The 22,088-nt window shown below is 43.0% G+C and overlaps 1 protein-coding gene across 4 annotated transcripts in view; it reads right to left on the reverse strand.

Moving 5' to 3' along the window:
• TTYH1 (tweety family member 1) overlaps window positions 1-22,088 on the reverse strand; it is a 175,387-nt gene that overhangs the window by 116,220 nt on the left and 37,079 nt on the right. For all 4 annotated transcript variants that reach the window (XM_056542163.1, XM_056542162.1, XM_056542165.1 and 1 more), the window contains exon 2: window positions 7,981-8,153. In XM_056542163.1, coding sequence (XP_056398138.1) covers window positions 7,981-8,153 — 173 coding nt within the window. The remainder of the gene's footprint in view (window positions 1-7,980; window positions 8,154-22,088) is intronic.

Here is a 22,088-nt window from a genome sequence, read left to right on the forward strand (position 1 = left end):
TAAATTCAGCCACAGCCTTCATCACCTCTCTGGTCCCTTCGGGCTGGTTGGACAGAGAATGCATTGTCTTCGCTTGTGAATATTCTGCTGTCATTTGAATGGGGCTCTTGTTCATGCAGAAGGCCAAACATTCACTCCCTATCATTCTCTCAGTCATGACACAGTTCGGTGAAACGCTCTTGTTGACCCAATCCATTCCCCTATAACCTCCGCTCCTTCAAATACAGGCCTAAGAATACAATGGAGACACTCTCACCCCCCGACGTCTATTTCTGACTGGTTCTAATTTGAATTGCTACCCCTTATGCCTTATTGCTGAATAAATGTAGACAATGGAAGTTCACAATGCACCGAATATAGAACAAAGTCTGGAGGCAGGACCAGAGCAGAGGTCTATAGAGATGACTAGAGATGAGCGAACTTACAGTAAATTCGATTCGTCACGAACTTCTCAGCTCGGCAGTTGATGACTTATCCTGCGTAAATTAGTTCAGCTTTCAGGTGCTCCGGTGGGCTGGAAAAGGTGGATACATTCCTAGGAAAGAGTCTCCTAGGACTGTATCCACCTTTTCCAGCCCACCGGAGCACCTGAAAGCTGAACTAATTTATGCAGGAAAAGGCATCAACTGCCGAGCCGAGAAGTTTGTGACGAATCGAATTTACTCTAAGTTCGCTCATCTCTAGAGATGACTGCTGAATTGTGGGACATTTGTAATCCATTACTTGTCCAACCTGAAGCTTACAACCTGCAGTCCCACCAGTTCCTACTTACCGTAATATTTTATCTTTAGAAAACATGGTTCTTGAAACCTTTGAAGATGCAACCAATTTTTCTCCTTAGCACATTCTGGCCGTTATAACTTTTTACTGATGCAAAATAATAATAATAATAATAATATAATAGTAGTATGATAGATATAAGTACCATATTTTTCGCCATATAAGACGCACTTTTTCTTCCCCAAAACTGGGGGGGAAGTACACATTAAAACCCTGTCATATCACGGCAGTCCCTGCGGCCATCAACGGCCGGGACCCGCGGCTAATACAGGACATCACCGATCGCGGTGATGCCTTGTATTAACCCTTCAGATGCGGCGATCAAAGCTGAACGCCGCGTCTGAAGCAAAAGTGAAACCCGGCTGCTCAATCGGGCTGTTCGGGACCGCCGCGGTGGAATCGCGGCATCCCAAACAGCTTACAGGACACCGGGAGGGACCTTATCTGCCTCCTCTGTGTCTGCTCCGTGCCGGGATCCCCTGCATGGCCGGCGCTCTCCTTCGTCCTCATCATGTCGTCGCACATGCCGTCCTGTCATCCAATAGGAGCGGCGTGAGTAGCGGCGTGCGTAGCGACTTGATGGCGGTGACGGAGAGCGAGGATCCCAGGCAGCAGAGACGTTCCGGAGCGACGGGGACACCCCGGGGACGCGGCGACAGCGATGGAGGGCGACATCCAGGGCAGCAGTGATGGGTCCGGAGCGGCGGGGACACGTAGTACCTCCTATACCAGTGGTCTTCAACCTGCGGACCTCCAGATGTTACAAAACTACAACTCCCGGCATGCCCGGACAGCCAACGGCTGTCCGGACATGCTGGGAGTTGTAGTTTTGCAACATCTGGGTCCGCAGGTTGAAGATCATTATCCTATACTTTACATTGTATTTGGTACAGAATCTATTTTTCCTAGATTTTCCTCCTTTAAAATTGGGAGCGTCTTATATGCCGGAGCGTCTTATACGGCGAAAAATACGATATATAAGCTAGGCTCAATAGTGTACAATCAAAAATAAACATGATAAAGGTACTGACAATGGTGAAAGAGTAAAATTAGCTGGTATATAAGGGGAGAAAAACCAGGCAGCAACAGGACAAGAGGAACAGTGAGGTGAGTTAACACATGTCCAGCAAGGACCCCACGTGCTCTGTCACAACATGTTACTTCCTCAGGGGTGTAGAGGTGTTACAATAAACCATGATTATATATTAGATAAATGAAGCAGATACCTGTCAGGCGTGGGTGAATACAATCCCACACTTGTAGCTTGGCGGGCATCACAATGGACGTAATCTGGCGCAGGGGTCAGAGTTCAGCACATCGTCAGCACATATCATGCGCCGACGCAGCATACAATCAGCGCATCCAGCATGCCGGCACCAAGGTGTGATACGTGCTGATGATGTGATGAACTCTGACCCCGGCGCCAGATTACGTTCATTGTGATGCCCACCAAGCACGAGTATGGGATTGTACTCACCCACACATGACAGGTATCTGCTTAATTTATCTAATAAATAAGGCATGGTTTATTGTAACACCTCTATACCCCTGAGGAAGTCACATGTTGGGACGGAACGTGTGGGATCCTTGCCGGACATGGGTTAAAGGGGTTCTCCACTGCCCTGTCTTCCGGAGCTCCGCTCACAGCATCTGGAAGTTTATTACTCCGGACGCTGTGTGCCGGCTTCCGTGTTCGAGGCCGCCCCCTAGTGACGTCATGCCCGCCCCCTCGTGACATCATGCCTGCCCCCTCAACAAAAGTCTATGGGAAGGGGGCGTGACAGCGGTCGCGCCCCCTTCCCATAGACTTTCGTTGAGGGGGCGGGCGTGACATCACGAGGGGGCGGGCGTGACGTCACGAGGGGGCGGCCTCAAACACGGAAGCCAGCACACAGCGTCCGGAGTAATAAACTTCCAGATGCTGTGAGCGGAGCTCCGGAAGACAGGGCAGTGGAGAACCCCTTTAACCCACCTCACTGGTTTTTCTCCCCTTATATACCAGCTAGTGTTACTCTTTTACCATTTTCAGTACCATTATCATGCTTATTTTTGATTGTACACTATTGAGCCTAGCTGGTCTCCACAATTTTTTTATTTCTTCTGCAGGTCTCTCTATTACCATATTTCATATCATTTCAGTTGTGTCGTTATTTTGTACCATCTTGCACATCTTATCTGTCCAATTTGAGAGTATCCATGCATTATTAAGGGGTTTACACAGGCATTTGTCAATTGGACAGGGGGCTGTTATTCCATTTATACCTATGTCCTGGAGAGACATACAGTATACAGTGTCTCCCCTTTGTAGTGTGGCTCAGTATGAGCCTTTTTACGTGTTTTTATTCTTGTACGTCTTTTTTGCTGATTTTGTACTTCATGGTATTTCAATAAAGTTCATTAACATTATTGCTTACCATAGTTATTTCCTTTTGCCTGTGCTTCTGCAATAACATTGGTCTTTGTTTTGAGTTACTGTGGTTGCCATTTCAATGATAGGTAGCACCCCTGTTCTTATATATGTTACAGGGGAGCCCCCCAATTTTCCTTTGTGTCTCATACTTAAGAAAAAGGACATGCCTTAAATACTCACCTCTCCTTTTTTCTTCAGTCCTAGTCACATTTGTGTAAAGGTAGCCAAGGGGGAAGGAGACTGCATGCAGTAGGAATGAGGAGTGATGAGTATCTTCAGAGTTTGATGTGGGGTTTGTATAAGCTTAGAGGTTCTGAATTTGAGGAGCTCTAAATTTATTTAGGGAGTCTTGGTCGGTATTTGTTTAAGAATATGCTCTAGGGTCTCCTTTTAGGTGAAAAGAAAGTGGCCAAATCCACTACTTATGGTTCAAATGTCTAAGGTTGCAGTCTGATGTCACATGTAAAAAGTAGGCAGGTGTAGCCTAGACCCTTAAATGGGTTGTCCAACTAATTAAAAGATAGAGAAGTCTCAAGCTGTAAACTATGAAACATCCTTAAAGGGGTACTGCGGTGAAATGTTTTTTTTTTTCTTTAAATCAACTGGTGCCAGAAAGTTAAACAGATTTGTAAATTACTTCTATTAAAAAATCCTTCCTTCCTGTACTTATTAGCTGCTGAATACTACAGTGGAAATTCTTTTCCGTTTGAAACACAGAGCTGTCTGCTGACATCATGAGCACAGTGCTCTCTGCTGACATCTCTGTCCATTTTTAGGAACTGTCCAGAGTAAAAGGAAATCCCCATAGCAAACATCTGCTGTTCTGGACAGTTCATAAAATGGACAGAGATGTCAGCAGAGAGCACTGTGCTCATGATGTCAGCAGACAGCTCTGTGTTTCAAAAAGAAAAGAATTTCCGCTGTAGAATTCTGCAGCTAATAAGTACAGGAAGGATTAAGATTTTTTTAATAGAAGTAATTTACAAATCTGTTTAACTTTCTGGCACCAGTTGATTTAAAAAAAAAAAAGTTTTTCACCGGAGTGCCCTTTTAACTCTGTATTTTTAACAATCCAGTGCAGATGCTTCGTGGTTGTTTATAAGCTGCCAGTGAGGACCTGACATAACAGTATGTGGCCTCTGGAACCAGTCAGTAGCCACAACGGTCATGTGCCGTACTGCTGGCATCACCGCTTGTCATATCTACTGGCATCACCAATTGTCATCCTTCAGGGAGTCAGACAACCTCTTTAAGTGGTGCAGTTTTTTTTTAAGTGCTGCAGACCGTGACATATAAAAAAAAATGTATCAGCTTAAAGTTAAGAATAACTCAAGGTCCCAAATTTTCTAGTGGTTTTTATTATCTTGTTCTTTTATGTTTTCAGCTAAATGTGTTTTGTTATGTTTTTTCAGGAACGCCTCACTTTCAGCATTCACATACTTTACAGACATAATAATACAGTGTATGTACTTGTCTGTCATTCGCCCAAAGTTTGGATGGCCTATTTCCTTGAAGCAAATGTTGACCATAAAAAGTGTCATGTGTAATGCCTATTCTTCAGCTGATCACATCTTTTATGCTGGCTTTAAAATCATTGTTATAAATAAGGAATGTACGACCCACAATGAGAATTCAAATAGAGAAAATAGACATGGTCGCACATCCACAACGTGCACAATGATCTAATGCTTCTCAGTAATATTTATTAAACTTACAGGTTGCCACATCTAAAGTAAGTGAAGGGGCACATGGACAATCAGTGGTGGTTCATGCCACCTTGCCCCCTCAACAACTGAGCTGTGTAAAGGCTCCTTAAACAAATGCCGATCTGCTAGACATGCACTTATATCGGTCATGGGTCTGCCCATCCTAAAGCACCCTAAAGGACCCTTTTATCTACAATATAGAGAAATAATAACTAACTTTGTAGGAAGTGTGATAAATATACCATATATATGCATCTGGAACTGTTGTCAATAGCTTCCAAACATATATGTTCTGCACTAGCTTAGCCAAATTTAAAGCAGAGAATCGCTTAAAGATGAAAAATAACATAGAAAGCATTTTTTTTTGTTAAGGAAAAGAAAGTAATAAGAACAAGATATGTATTGTTACTGCAGCTGGCAAGAGATGGGCCACACCGCTCCAGTGCCACCCAGAATCGGGAAACAAATGGAGTCTTGTGTCACTGTCATCAGACTTTCTTGTCTATCTAAAGAAGGAAGAAGAACAAGTGACCAAAAGTAACCTCTGCCTCATCTATCTATCTATCAATCTATCTAACCAAAGAATAAGTTGGCCAGCACTATTGATTCCAAACTATTGTAAAGACCAGGCTTACAGGTGCAGGCTGCTGGGCTATCTCCTGTTGCTATCTATCTATCTACTCATATCTATACAGACATAAATAATATCACCAGTATGATGGATCACATGCTTTGAAGAATACATTTTTCACTTCTTCTGTTATAAGTTGTGATGTAAGGACTCGGAGGAAGGATTTATCCTCTAGAGCTGATACTTTTAATCTCTTCAGTGCTAGATGGGATTGCAGACAATCACTCTGTGTTGTATGGTATACCAATGTAGTGTGTGATGAGCTGTTTTAGTCAAGGGGCAAATATGCTTGAGAATCATTAAAGCCAGCCCAAAAGGAGAGAACAATCCTTATGACTAGTTAACCAGGTAACTGACTAGCATGTAAAAATATATAGAAGGGCTATTATATTAACCCTTGTTCCCTATTGTTCATGTACAATGCATTTTTCAAAGCTATTCCAAATTTCCCTCCCCGAGGGTTGCTTACACCTCTTCAGTCATGCAATTCCCTCAGTCCCCCTCCCGAGTCTAAGTCATGCCCCCAAGGGGGTCTTCTGAACCTGATATGTGTCCCCCTTAGCCCCATACTTTTACCCCCTGAGCCTGACTCACACAACCTTAGAATCATATTTACAGACCTCCAGGGCCGGATCATCATTGGCTCTCATGGAGCACCTGCTCCGGGCCCCGTGTCCGCAGGGGGCCCCCGTCACATTTGGAACTTCCCTGTGTCCCGAAAAATATTTTCAGGACACAAGGATGTTACCTCTCTGTGGCCCCACGTTAAGTTTAAAAACGCAGGGGCCGCCGGGAGGTGACGCACGCAGGGACGTCACTGACGTCCCTGCGTGCGCCCATAGGAGAAGAGCGGAGTGGAGCAGTGAGGAGGACGCGCGCACATGGTAAGTATCCAGCACGTCATCTTCAGTGTACCGACCTCCAGTTCCGGGACCTACTACTATGGCCCATAGGCCATAGCAGTAGATCATGACCACAGAGCGGTGGTTGGAACACTGAAGTGGGGCAATAAAAAGGCATACAGCCTCCAGCTATACACTGTATATGGCTGAAGGCTGTATGTCTGTGGGGGAACTGTACTGCACCTAATGGGGGGGGGGGGGGACTATACTGCACCTAATGTGGGGAACTATACTGCACCTAATGTGGGGAACTATACTGCACGTAATGTGGGGAAATATACTGCACGTAATGTGGGGGACTATACTGCACCTAATGTGGGGCGAACTATACTGCACCTAATGTGGGGAACTATACTGCACCTAATGTGGGGAAATATACTGCACCTAATGTGGGGGAACTGTACTGCACCTAATGTGGGGGAACTGTACTGCACCTAATGTGGGGGAACTATACTGCACCTAATGTGGGGAAACTGTACTGCACCTAATGTGGGGGAACTATACTGCACCTAATGTGGGGAACTATACTGCACCTAATGTGGGGGAACAATACTGCACCTAATGTGGGGGAACTGTACTGCACCTAATGTGGGGGAACTATACTGCACCTAATGTGGGGAAACTGTACTACACCTAATGTGGGGGAACTGTACTGCACCTAATGTGGGGGAACTGTACTGCACCTAATGTGGGGGAACTGTACTGCTCCTTATGTGGGGGAACTGTACTGTGCCTAATGTGGGGAACTATAATGCACCTAATGTGGGGGAACTGTCGGGGGAGGGCCATCATAATGAAGTGCTCCGTCTTCCAGGCAGCCTTAATCTGGCCTGCACACCTCTGTTCCTGATTCACACTCCTCAGCTTCATATTCACCCCTCTCTGAGCCTATCCTTCACACCTCTTGTTGAAATAAAGTTCACGCCCACCTGACTATTCAGAAAAAACTGCAGATCAGTCAAACAAATAGTAAAATTCCTGTATCTTGGAAACATTGGTGTAACACCTAAATAAATAAAAAAATGTTTCCAAAGCTACAAAATGGTATAAAAATAGATTTTCTTTTATACTAACCACAGGTCCTCTCTGCTTCCTATTGGAAGTTACATCCATTTACGTTCCATGTTGACCGGGAATTATGTAAAAAAACAGAATCCAGTAACTGTAATGTTCCCTCTCTGTTAGAGAATCTGACTTGGTATATCATTCCCAGTCATGTTTTAATGTGTTTCAGCCATTTCATAAACATTTTTTTTAAATCGTCGTGGTCTCAGGAAAACGAATGGGGAGAAGCATGTGGTATTGTGCTTCATGCCCGGGCTCTCAGTGATCTTTATCAACAGCGAGAAGAAATATGTTTCATCTTTTTTTCATTTTTAAATAATACTTACCCAGGTATACCTTCTTTTACATTAGAGGTGATTCTATAAATTTGGCAACACACATATAAACGAATACCTTGGTAGTCCAACTGTTATCAAATTATTGTATTTTACACCAAACATGTTCGCTGCTATAAAACTGTTTCAACTTCATATGGTGGAGACTCACCAACATATGATGACAGCCGCAACACAGCTCCAGGTGATGCAGCAGATACGGTTACTCTTAGAGTCCTCCTCTTCTTGTGAACTGCAGCAGCAGAATCTGATTAAATACACACAGATTAATATAAGGCTGATGGCCAGGCAAAGTCCTGCAATGCCAGCTAAGAAAAGAAGAGCCTAGAGAAAAGAGGAGAAAACAATATTTAGAATCTAGAGCAACTGATCTAGAAAACATTATTGCTGTTTTAGTAATTTTTTGTGCAATTTTAACCAAAATTCCTAGAAACTCTCTGAGAAACAGCTCCGTGGCTGATGACGGGCGATACAGGGGCCGGGGTATCGTGACGTCACGGCTCCGTCCCCTTGTCACACCCCGCCCCCTCAATGCAAGTCTATGGGAAGGGGAGTCCATCATGCCCCCTCCCATAGGCTTGCGTTGAGGGGGCGGGGTGTGACGGCACAAGGGGGCGGAGCCATGACATCACGATACCCCAGCCCCTGTATCGCCCTTTATCAGCCAGGGAGCTGCAGCTCATGAATGGGGGTGCTGCAGGAGAAATCGTGGGGGTCCACAACAGCGGGACCCCCCCGATCAGACATCTTATCCCCTATCCTTTAGACAGTGCAAGAATTCTAGCCATTTGCAAATAGTAAATCTGCCATCATTGAAAAGAATTGCTTTTCTGAACAAAAGCTGTGCATTGCAGATACCAAGCTATGGAAACATATGAAAGGCATCATAGGAATTTAATCCTTTATTAAAGAATTTTAGGAGCATTTCCTTTAAACGTGTTATCCAGAAATAAAAAAAACAGAGCTAATTTCTTTCAAAAACAGCTCCATGTCTGTCCCCAGGTTATGTGTGGTATTACAACTTGGCTCCATTCACTTCAATGGAACTAAGCTGCAGAACCACACCCAACCTGGAGACAGACGGGGAGCGTTTTTTCAAAGAAATTACCTCTGCTTTTCTATTCCTGGATAACCTCTTTAAGGATGTGTTTTTACATACCAACAATTATGATTTTTTTTAAAATATATTTTTGACCAAAAATGTCCAAGCTACAGAGAACTGGGATATTTGCTGTTAATGTGAAACATAGAAAATAATTTACCCAATTATTTAGAATATGGCGGCTAAGTGGGTTTAATGAAACATCTGTACAGCCGGGAGTTCTGAGTTATGGGCTCCAATTAGATGAATAAGTTATCAGCTGCGAGGGTATACACCTGTTGTCTGGTATATTTCCTGGTGAAGATCTCATAAAAAACACATATCCATTGGACTACAAGCACACCCATTCACAACCAACTATACACACCAATGAGGATAACAGTGGACATGTTTATATAGTAGGGGGTTATTAATAAATAAGGGTTTCTTACGCAGGATGCTGATTTAACAGATAATAGAAAGGATATGAGAATACCTCTGGCTCTGGAGGACTAAATTACATGGACAGTCCAGTCATTTTAAAGGGGTATTCCGGGCAAAAACATTTTATCCCCTATCCAAAGGCCATGACGTCACGAGCCTTGCACTAAACCTGAAGCTCTAAACGAATGCCGGGTGCAGCAGGTCCCCAGCGGCGGGACCCCGCATTCAGACATCTTACCCCCTATCCTTGGGATATGGGATAAGATGTCTAGGGGCAGAGTACCCCTTTAAGGGCTCATTCACACTACGTATTTTCCGAAGGGCATTTCTAGATCCCAGACTCTCATAACATGTTCATTCTTTCGGCGGAATTGGTGCAAAATACATTGCCGTACATTTCTGAGCAGTCCTAGTGCCGGCTTGTTTTGCAGATGGAATCTCCATAGTGTGAATGAGCCCTAACAAGGTATATCTAGTGCCCACCGTCAAGGCCACATACAACTGCAGCCAAATGGGACTGAGAAGTCATTGGGGCGTCTGTGCTATTTAGCATTACATGGGTTTGAAAATACTAGCACTATGAATACTAGGGAGCAGATGGATACAAGATGATGCCGCCATATGCCGCCACTATAGTTAGGAAATTAATGAGCATAATCTTTCATCAGAGTCTAAAAAAACTGGATTTTGATGGAAAATAAGCAAATATTTTAGACAAAAGAAAGGGACGGCAGATTGACTGAACTAAAGCTTTGCACATATTGCTGAGAAAAAGTGTCAAATGGAAATCTGACAGCCCTCCCTTGTGTTTCACTGTAAATAAGCTAAATTTTTTACAGAAATATACAGAATAGTTCCGAAAATTTTGGAGAAAAAAGACTGGCATATTCCATATAGGAGTGTTTACCAGTCAGTGTGCCTCCAGCTGTTGCAAAACTACAACTTCCAGCATGCTGGGAGTTGTAGTTTTGCAACAACTGGACGCACACTAGTTGCAAAACACTGCCACCCCCTCAACACCCCCCTACCAAAAAATAGTTAAATTAATTGCATTATTTTTTCAAATTATTTTTCACACTTTTTTTTTTTTTATGTTATGAGCGCTCTGCTTCTCTAGTCTGCAGAACAAGACTGGAGAAGGAGAGCAACGTCAGCACTGCACGGAGGCAGGTAGGAACCCTCCATCCGTCATGTTCCTGTGGTGGTCCTGATCGGCCACCCCCCTCCCCCTCCACCAACCAACCAGCACCAGTCATTTACCTGCCTTAGGTCTCACTATCAAAATCAATATTATTAGCTCTAGCCCCTGGCTATCTATTCCGTCTGGGGGATGCCAGGTACGGTGCGGGATAACGTCAGATATGTTGCCCCAAAGCTGGTCCCCCCAGGATGTACCCATACATCCTCGGGAGGGAAAAGGTTAAAGGTGTACTCCGGCCATAAGACAATAGAGGATAAGATAGAGGATGAGATGCCTGATCACGGGGGTCCTGCCACTGGGGACCTCGGCAATCTTTCATGCAGCACCTTGACAGGGGTGTCTGGCAGCGGCTCTTTCCGGACTGACAACACATTCATGCTGTGCTGAGATCCGAAGACTGATAGCTGTCCGTGGCCAGCTCTAGTTTACTATTCACAATGATGTCTGTCTAGATATGAAAGAAAACTTTTGCCAAGTTCAAGACTAGGCTCTTGGGACATCTGGCTAATGTAGGACATTTCTGAGTGTCCATCCCATGTCACAGTGATTTAATAGATCATATCACTTCCTGTTGACTTCAAGGGAATGGCTCTGAGAATAAGTAATGCTTGTTTTATATGACTCAGACAGCACAGTATTGAGTGGGATGCTTGGAGCACTGAGTGGGAGCAGACAGTGGAGCCTCCCTCTAAATCACCCAAAATAGTCATCAAAATTCTCTATGTAAATCTGGAATGTATATGACAGTCCCAGCCTATATAACTGCACTCTGAGGTTGTGTTTCAAAGCCGTCTGCTGCAGAACTGGGTCAGCGTTGCATTGTGGAACCATAAGATGATCACAGAATTATATCTATTTAAAAGGGTTGTCTCAGGGACCAAACCTCTCCATATACCCTATTAAAGTCACCTCAGGTAAATATTATGACCCAGTGATTCCGGGAATGCAGTAGAATTACTGAAACTTGGCACCAAGGTCATCGGGGAGTGGGTGGGGGGGAAGATTTATCAATGCTTCACCAAGAAAACTGTATTAAAGCATAACGTTCCTCCCATAGACATTTCATTAACAGTTTACACCAGAACATATCTATGTCATCAAGTTGCTGGATCAAGATCATATTACAGGCACTTGGCACTACATCTTTCATTGTTTAATCTGACCGGGCACAAGTAAAATTTGACTACTGCTAAAAGAGAGAATTGTGACACCCACTGGCCAACTTGAGTGCCATGATTCACTCTTCAGGCCTGGATTTTAAAGAGTTTCTCCGGGGAACTAAACCCTCTCATAAACCAACTTAATTGTCTAAATATCGTTCATTGGCTATATAGAGCAGTTTCTCCTCTTTGGTTGTCATATACATGCATGAAGTGATGGAATGACATCATCCAGCCATCCACTCTGTCTCTGCCCAAATAAAGCAGCCCCCTCTCCTCCTGAGAGACACAGACCATCTGGTTTCTGCCCTGCACTAATGAGTCATGCTCTCTTTAGTGCTGAGAACTGGGAAGTGAATGCAGCCTTAGCCAATCAGACACTGAATCTTTCTCTGCTCAGAGCAGGAGGGTAAGGGCTGCTCTTAGAGAGTGAGCTGGCTGGCAGAGCGGAGCTACAGTGATTGCTGGGAGATGTAGGCAAGGGTAAGGAAGATGGCAAAGAATATCAGGCAGTCAGAGAAGACAACAGGGGCCACAGGAGCCATGAATATTAGGCAGGATAGCTTACAAGGAACATATTCAGGTAGTGCAGGTAGTCTTTAAGTAGAGCACCTGTGGGTCATAGGGACTGATCCCTGAGAGCAAGAAAGGATAGGTGGATGCAGCACTCCCAATCTTTATGCTTTATTATAGGTAATATGACTAGTAGTTGGCATACCCACATTGGTGCTGATCTGAAGATACTCCCTGTTTAAGACTCTACACAAGATGGAATTGCTGCATTTTTTTTTGTATTGTAAAATTGTATTCAGTTTTACAAAAATATAAAACTGTTAGGAACATTAGGTAGATCAATAACTATTGCTGAATTTGTTACCTGCATATTTTCAGTTAAAAGCTATAGGGTGTCAGAGTACTGTGCAAGTGATATGAACAAAACTTACCAATATCTTTGATACCATGTAAAACTGACATGTGGGGCTTAAAGGAGATATGTCATGCTGAAAAAGGTATCCCCTATCTGCAGGATAGGGGACAAGTTTTAGATCATGGGGAGTCTGACTGCTGGGACACCCACAATTTCATGTATGGGGCCCCGGCTCTCCCCGGAAATGGTTATGATTTTCTCTACCATAGAGATATATGGAGGGGGCGAGGTCGTGATGCTGCATTCCCGGTAAGAGTTGGGGCCCCGTGTAGAAGATCGCGGGGGTCCCAGCGGTCAGACCCCACGTTATCTAAAACTTATCCCCTATCCTGCAGGGATACGTTTTTTGGCATGAGACTTCTCCTTTAATGTACTATTGGAGTTAATAAGGGGAATGATGTTAATTTATTACATATAGATTGCCAGAAGATTCAGAGTCACTTTTTGGAAAATACAAGTATTCTCTACATAAGAGACAGGAGAGCTTATCAATATAGTGGATTGAATTAAATATGACTCTGCACAACATTCATTTGCAGAGGCATAACTTGTTGCTTCTGAGCCCCTATGCAAAATCTGCAACAGGGCCCCATGTGTCAATTATAATACTGGTCTCTTATGGGGCAGATGTGCTTTGGGGCCCCCTTAGGCACCAAGGCCTGGTGAGACTGCTACCTCTGCACCCCCTATAGCTACGCCCCTGCTCATTTGTGCATATGCTGAGACCTTGGAGACTAAAACCTTGGAGAACAGGGCCTTAGCAACACTTCATCATGATATTCTTCACCTTAAAGGAGATCTGCAGTGTTAGACATCTATCCCCTATCCACAGGATAGGGGATATATGTCAGACCGCGGTGGATCTGAACGCTGGGACCCCCCGCGATCTCCTGTACGGAGCTACGACCGACACGCCCCATCCATGTATCTCTATAAGGGAGAGGAGGAAATGTAGCCTTTGTGCATCCCCGCATCTCCCATAGAGCTGTATGGAGGGGGCGTTTTGTCGACCTCAGTGAGGGCGACGACACGTGCTTTAGCCGCGCAGAGCCGCAGCAATGCCGGGTCCCCGTACAGGAGATCGGTCAGACACCCCGTGATCAGACACTTATCCCCTTTCCTGCGGAGAGGTGATAAGTGTCTAACACTGCAGTACTACTTTAATAAATATTATTGTTCAATAGGATATATACTGTAATAACTAATAAAATGAATTGTGTAAACTAAGTAAAAGGAAAAGTTACATCCTGTAAATAGCTGAGTTGTACAAATGCAGGGCCTGTCTTCTGTTGCATGAGCTGTTTGGTGCCTATTGTTGGTGCCGTCATACAACCATCTGTACCACTGTGTACAAATAACCATATCATACAGCGCCAAATTCTAAATGCAAAATATAGTTGACTAAATGATAGTACAATACAATTTAGTCACTACTATACAATACAAGAAATAACATTATGCAAAGTGCAGGAGTATAAAAAGTAACAACATGGCTGCATAGCAAAAGTAAGTGACATACAATGTACTGTAAATATGACCATAAGGTACACACATTACCAACATACAGTTATCAAATAACAGCTTAAATAATATTATTTTTCCACATCTAAATATAAATGATATTTATGATTAATGGGTGACCTTATGTGAAAGAATAGAATTCTTGTACTAAAGTTACCTATACCCCATATCTTCTTCCCTCCCTTGGTTATACTTTATAGACAGGTGTCAACTGTACTGTGTAACCATGTGTTGGGCAAACCCAGTAGTGAGACCAGTTGACCAACGAAGTTGATGGGGCCTCTTGTCTCTCATCCAGTGGCAGATGTCAGGAGAGAAAAGGATCTGACATACTAGATTTCAACTTCCTGATCCTTTCTTTCTCGGGGAGATAGGTTACTGGCATCTGGCAGTGGCTTTATCCATTTTCTGAATTCAGAACACATGCATGCTCACCAAAGAAAAACATGTATGTGTGTGGGCGATATTGAGCTTTGGGGCGACAGCTATCATATGTGCATGGCCAGCTTAACAATCAAGAGATCAGGCGAGAATGGTGTAGTTCCTATAAATAGGTTTTTTATCCTTTTGATTAATGTTTTATTGTCTGTAATGTACAATACTGTATACTGCATTAATTCTGTTATGAGTAGTAGCTTTATTAATTTTTGTAGTAGTAGTAGTAGTAGTAGTAGTGGTGTTGGTAGAAGTATTAATAGTTGTAGTAATAGTACTATTGGAGATAGACGTCGTAGTAGTATTAGTGGTATAAGTTATAGTAGTAGTGATAGTATTAAAAGTATTATTGGTGGTAGAAGTAGTTGTAATAGTAGTATTGGTGGTAGAAGTAGTAGTGGTAGAAGAAGTAATCGTAGTACTATTGGTAGTAGAAGGTGTAGTATTAGTATTGGTGGAAGAAGTAGTATTGGTGGTAAAAGTAGTAGTGGTAGAAGAAGTAATAGTAGTACTATTGGTGGTAGAAGAAGTAGTAGTGTTGGTGGTAGAAGTAGTAGTGGTAGAAGAAGTAATAGTAGTACTATTGGTGGTAGAATAACTAGTAGTGTTGGTGGTAGAAGTAGTAGTGGTAGAAGAATTAATAGTAGTATTATTGGTGGTAGAAGAAGTAGTAGTAGTATTGGTGGTAGTAGAAGTGCTTTTGGTGGTAAAAGTAGTCAGAGTTGTAGCAAAGTGATGTCAGATTTAGCTAGTAACAGAGACATCCAGGCATTTTATATTACACTTGTATGACTGGGAAATGAGAGCTGCAGAACTGAATCATGTTGGATAAACAACATTTCCATATTGATGTATCCAAATGCAGATATATTCAAAATATGGTAATCCATCTGTTTCTGAGACTGTCGAGCTGCTATTTGTACCTGCTACATAGAAAGTCTTATTAGGGTGAATGCCAGCCTTCAATACACGTGCCAGCTATAAAAGACATCTGACAATCCGCCTTTCATTGGGTGAGTTATAGATGCGAGATAGGGCGACCAAAAATTGGCAAGTGAACCTTAAAACTGGGAAACAATCCCTGATAAAACTGCTAAATTATTTACAGTATGGTTCCAGCTCAGAGAAAATTATTATATATATTATATTATTATATTATAATAAAATGTTATCACTAGAATTGTCCCTTTTTTTTGGGTGATGAATCTGAAGGGCAAAGATTGGAAATCTAATTAAGTGATATTATCAGAATGCTCTCATAATAGTACCATTACAGAAATACTACTTATGCAATTGGTTAATATACTGTGGTTAGCAACTCAAACGGTGGATCTCACTTTAACCCCTTAGTGATTACCAATATGCTTTTCTATGGTAGTCCTTCTGGGGGTCTTATTCCTGCCTATATGCCTTTTTATGATGGGGTAGGAATAACCCAACACGGGTGTCCCAGGTGTCACAGGAGCTCAGCTGTCTCATCACAGTAGGACTTTTACTTTAAAGGATTAGAAAAACCTTATTTCTAAAACTTTTAATTTCTAAAAAAAATAAATAAATAACTATTCCAGCTGTGGGGCCTTAAAAGCTACCATCAATACCAACTGCAGCACGTAAGTAATTTTAATAGGCAGGGTCTCCCTCTGTCATCCTATCAGCACCATCGCAACCAGAAAGCAAGGGGAAGATAGGTTTCCAAAAGCAGTAGAGCCCCCAGGTCTGCCATGTATGTATGTTTTCCTATTAGGGACAGTCCCATGAACAACTTTTATCACCAATCCACACGATAGGTAACGAATGTATGCATTCTGGGAATCCAACTACTGGGACCCTCACAATAACTAGAATAAGGGGGCTGAGTCCCTTGTCTAGAGTTGTAGTCAACCTCTGAAACCAGTGTCTATGGGAATGATAAATGTAGCTTTGAACGACCATAGGTAATGACTAGTGTAGTAATGTTCACATATGACTGCTGCTTCATTAAGATGGGTGACTCAGTTTCCCGGTTCTTGTGATTGGTCAATAGAAAATGAATTAAACCATTGCACCCATACTTATGTAAAGTGTAGCAGGAAAGATTGGGATACTGTAGTTTCTTCTGTTACAAGTCGTAACCTTGTAGAGAAAAGATGGGAGCCAATGACTGCAACTGCTCTATTTCTTATACATGGCATAACTTAGGTTGATAGGAGTCCAGACAAAATAAAAAGCTACATTCATACTAATCCCGATCTCTACTCAGCTAAATAAGGCAGATCATAGATCGACCATCATCGATTCTGCGTGATAGTTCACCCCATATACCCTCACTATAGTTCAACTCTGGTCACATTCCAAGTTTATAATTTTGAATCAGCGATTGAGAAAGAATAGATTCAGTGCCAGATCCTTCCAAGCCTCATAACAGTACCCTGCTTCTATGATAAGTACATTCTTACATAAGTAATAAAAGTTATTGGAACATGCTGAAAAGGAAGTGTTGGGGGCAGAATTTTTCTGCACAATTGTTATATCAATGTAATCCAATGAAGCGGTGTCACTCAGCATTATGTATGTGTTTTTGTTTTGTTCACTTTCTTGTCTTCCTGTCTCGGCCCATTATGTTTTCAAAGCTCTTATTATGCCATGCTAATGAATGGTAACAACTAGGTCAGATATAGTTTGATGGTGACAGATTGTGCTGCAATTTTGCCTTTAACGGTTTCTCACAAACATAAATTCCCACAAGATCCAAGCTGTCTGTATTATCCATCTTTAGAATCCAATACTAGACCTCATTCTGAAATTTACAAGGCTTTTGTGCACTTGTTGAATGAATTGTGCGCATTCACTGCACCATGTCTGGGGTAACCCTATTACCACGATGAAGGCCAAGGGTTACAAAGAACAAAGTTGTGATCAAGCTCTTGCTGTGACAGAAGATCAATAGACGAAAAGTTAAATAATAGAGATATTAGTCTTAACTTAACATTAATGAGGGTCTTAGAGGATCATGGGAAGGTCCAGATGTCATATTACGTATGAATAGACGGCTTTATAGGCACATTGAGAAAGAGAATAATATGTAGGTCTTTTAAGCACTTTAAAGTTCATGAGAAGATGGGAAATCCGGGAGGTAAAGTTTAAGGTCATCTGTAGATCAATGTCTTTGAACTCTGTGTCTAGAAAAGCCATTCTCATAAAGCCATGATGGCCAACATACAAAGGAAAATATAGTGCACCGCCTGAAAGACTAATAAATATATTGCACAATTTTCTCATCAAAGACTGGGCTATCGGTAGGGACGTCCCACTAGTGAAACATTTTGAAATTGTTGTACAGAGAGTAATTAATGCACTCAGCTACGTAGGTGAAAAGCCTATATTTCTGTGTGCTGCCATATGGCGTGTCTTTATGGCTCTGTGTTACAAAAATAATCTCCCCTAGAGGAAATGCTTTCATAACATGGCATCTGATGGAGCATGGGATGATGTTTCTCTTTTTTTCTTTCTATTTATATGGGGTACAACAGGGCCTAATAGATCTCTATAGGTGCCTTATAATGGCTCTGTGGTGTGCCTCTATAGTGGGTAGTGGCAGCGCCACAGGTGTTGCAGTGAATGGTGGGATCAGATGATATTAACCACGGGGGTCGGATGGTATTAACCCCTATGTGTCCATGACTGCCAGTGTGGTTTTCAGGTTCCGGAACACCACACGCCCGGATTCTCTGCTATCTTACGTGCTAGTAGTGAATAAAGAGTCCACAACCAGTTGCAGGTAAATGGAGGCTTTACTGAATAGAAGGTGTAATTATCTTCACAGTTATTGCCAGATTGTCCCAGAGATGTGACCAGTACCCAGAGGACCTTTCAGCTTGCTGGACCAATACTTGTAATTAACTTGACTTGGACTTGTAATTTAGACTTGACTGTTATTAGACTGGACTTAACTATGTGCAGGACTTGACGAACTTCAGTGACAGCAGACATAGACTTGACTTACTGGAGAGTTGTAGCTTTGTGGTACTCCAGATGCTGAGCACTGGTCTTTAAGGCCTCTGGTAGCTGCTTCAGCAAAGACTTGTTCTCAGCAGCAGGTGGTAAAGCTAAGAGAGTGAATTAAGAGGGCTGTCCCATTATATTGTAGGGGTCTGGACTAAAGCCCATTGGTCAAGCTGTGGGTCATAGGTTAAAGCTGGTGCTCTCTAGGAGTACATGTTGCAACAAATCATATAACAGTATAACATAACATGTGATCAGGCTTACTCACACAGGTCCTGAAGTCCTCCAAAGGTCCTATATACTTTTTATACATTAGAATTCTATCTATGCTCTTAAGGCAACATACACTACATTTAATAAACTAGCAAGATAACACAAGGAGTCCCTGCAGGGGAGTCCCCAGGTCACTGAGAGACTCAACCTGACAGGGCCTACAGGTAGTACAGGACTATATACATGTAGTGGGACACCACAGCTCCTTACAAAATGGAGGTTGTACAGAGCCAGGGTATGGTCATGTGCATGGGCAACATAGAGCATGATTATGATTATCTATCTATCTAGGGGATGTGATTCTATATTTCTGCATATGCATTAATGTTATGTTGCTCTAGGAATGTATATAAACCTGCTTTGAAGCCCTCAACTGTTTCTGCTGTGGCCAGCTACTCAGACACTGTTCCATAACTAGGGTATATGGAGCAAATTCAAAGTAGTTGCTACCATCCTCTACCCATTTTTAAAATGTATACAAAAAGAGATGTTTGGTACTCCCTCCTCCGCCCCCATCTTGTCCCTAAACTCATTTGACACTGCTTGACTATTTCTGGAAGAGGTTAAATGCTACTGTGCCAATATACATTTTCTTGCAATAAATTTTAAGAAAAAAAAAAATTCTAGCAGTGCCATGATGACAATCCCTCGAAATAATAGACAGGTACCACCACTTAGGATCCCATTATATGCTAGATAGGAGAGAAATTCACACATAGTAAATCCTATTCAAATTCTGATGCCGAAGCTGCCGATATCGGGCCGGTTTGTACAGGATGTCTCACTCACTGAAGGCCTGGAAAAGAAAACTATAACTCCAAGACTAATGAACACATAATAATGAAATTTGGTAATAACATATACTATCTTTCCGACGGAGAATTAGAAACCCCTCAAAATGTGTTGGAAATGTCCTCTGAGGTAAAGCAGGACTGGACCCAGCATGTTGTGCTATGTTCCTGTTCAGGTCCTGGATCATGTGTGGCTTATTTCAGTAAACTTTTGCCTGTAGGAGGCTGCACAAAAAAAAGTTAGTTGGGGTCAAATCAGGTAACTGCGACGGCCCAAGTCCCTTGAGAATTATTCCAAATTCTCAGATCTCAGACGTCGTAATGGAGGCATGGCAGGACATCCGATCCTGCTGTCAAAAACGACAGGGCCAATTATCTGTCACGATGATGTCACACACCCGATGAAGTAAGGGTTTCATGGATTCCCTGAGGATCTTTGGCTGCACACATGTATGTATTTTTAGATTTTACATAGACATTAAAACTATACATCATGTGTGATGTTAGGAATATTCAGATTGTTGGCGATGTCACGCAGGAACATCATGTAGTAAAGCTGGGCGAGCTTACTAGAACATTCAGCAATATGGAGGAGCATCAGGTTCAGGCATGCTTGACCACAAACAGAGGACATTTCCAGCATGTTATGAGGGGTCCTGATTCTCAGTGAATAAGATACCATATGTTTTGACCACATTTCATTAAAATGTGTTCAATACCGTATATACTCGAGTATAAGCCAACCCGAATATAAGCCGAGGCCCCTAATTTTACCCCCAAAACCCAGGAAAAGTTATTGACTCGACTATAAGCCTAGGGTGGGAAATACATCATCCCCCCATGTAATCATCCAGACCCCTCCGTCATCACCCCTCCCTTCATCATCACCGCCTGTCAATCCCTTCATCAGTGGTCTTCAACCTGCGGACCTCCAGATGTTGCAAAACTACAACTCCCAGCATGCCCGGACAGCCATCGGCATGAACGTCCCCGTGCGTCGTCGTCAAGGCAACGTCACTAGTCCGGGGCCGGGCCCGAATCGCAGAGAAGAGGCCCCCCCTGGTGAAAATGGACAGCCAGTAACTACTAATCCTCCCCACCGGACGGTCCCTGCAGCATAGATGGCCCGGACCAGCTCACCCTAACTTCCCGCCGAGGGGAGGTGAGTAGAGAACTAAAGGGGGGGCTGAATGATGACGAAGGCCGCAGTGGTCTTCAACCTGCGGACCTCCAGAGGCTTCAAGACTATAACACCCAGCATGCCCGGACAGCCGATGGCTGTCTGGGCATGCTGGGAGTTGTAGTTTTGCAACATCTGGAGGTCCGCAGGTTGAAGACCACTGATGAGGGGATTGACAGGCGGAGAGTTCACTCAAGTATAAGCCGAGGGGGGCGTTTTCAGCACGAAAAATCTTGCTGAAAAACTTGGCTTATACTCGAGTATATAAGGTAGTCTTTAGTTATTACCAATTTTATGGGACTCCAGCCATTGGTATTAAAACAGGTGTTATCTTAATGAGAAAATCCCTTTTAATTGCTCTGTACACTCTCCATTATATGTTAAAGTGAAAGCGAAGAGACAACCCAGACTGCTTTTATGACATATCTAGAACTGTATGTACTTTTTAGTTACTTTATCATATACAAATAGTACAATAAAGAGATTACAGAAAAACTCTATTGGTATCTATCCACAACCTTGAAATCAGAACATGATAGCTCCGAATGTACTGTAGCATTTTTTTTTTATAACATTTGTGAAAAACAATAATAAAAATTGAAAATAAAAAGTAGAGCACAAGTGAAGAACTGCAATTTTTCCATTACATTTATCTGTTATAATCAAGTTGACAGCTTTAAAAATGGCAGACAGGTAGGGTAATATACATAGGAGAACAAATCCAATAATGTTTATACCGTGAGGTTATGCATCTAGGCGGATGTGTGGCCTGACACTAACATGTGCTTTACATTTGGGGTAATTTACACCACAGATACATCCATTGGTCTAAATTGTTGGCACATTAATTAAAAGGGTATTCAAGGGGGTTCAAGAAACCTGTATCACCTGTATCTTCCAATTTTGCTGGTTCTCCCTCCTCACTGGTTGAGGTGGGTCACTGCTGTAGCCAGTGATTGGATGGGCAGGCATTTCCTATGTGTTGGGACAGAGGACAGGAAGTGCTGACAATGTGCACTGGCACCATTAGAACAGCTCCAGCAGCATGTGTGTATTGGTTTCTATATTTTTTCCTACAGCTGTCACGCCCCCTCCCATAGACTTGCACTGAAGGGGCGGGGTGTGACGCCACACGGGGGCGGAGTCGTGACATCACGATCTTCCATCCCCGTGGTCGGGATGATATTAGCCTGAGGGCCTCCAGCGGTTCTGGAAGCCGTTACAGGTGGGTGTCGCATGGTAGAATGCGGGGGTCCCCAGCGGC

The sequence above is a fragment of the Hyla sarda genome, chromosome 10 (genome assembly GCF_029499605.1).
Source record: "Hyla sarda isolate aHylSar1 chromosome 10, aHylSar1.hap1, whole genome shotgun sequence".
In the NCBI taxonomy this organism is placed as follows: Eukaryota; Metazoa; Chordata; class Amphibia; order Anura; family Hylidae; genus Hyla; species Hyla sarda.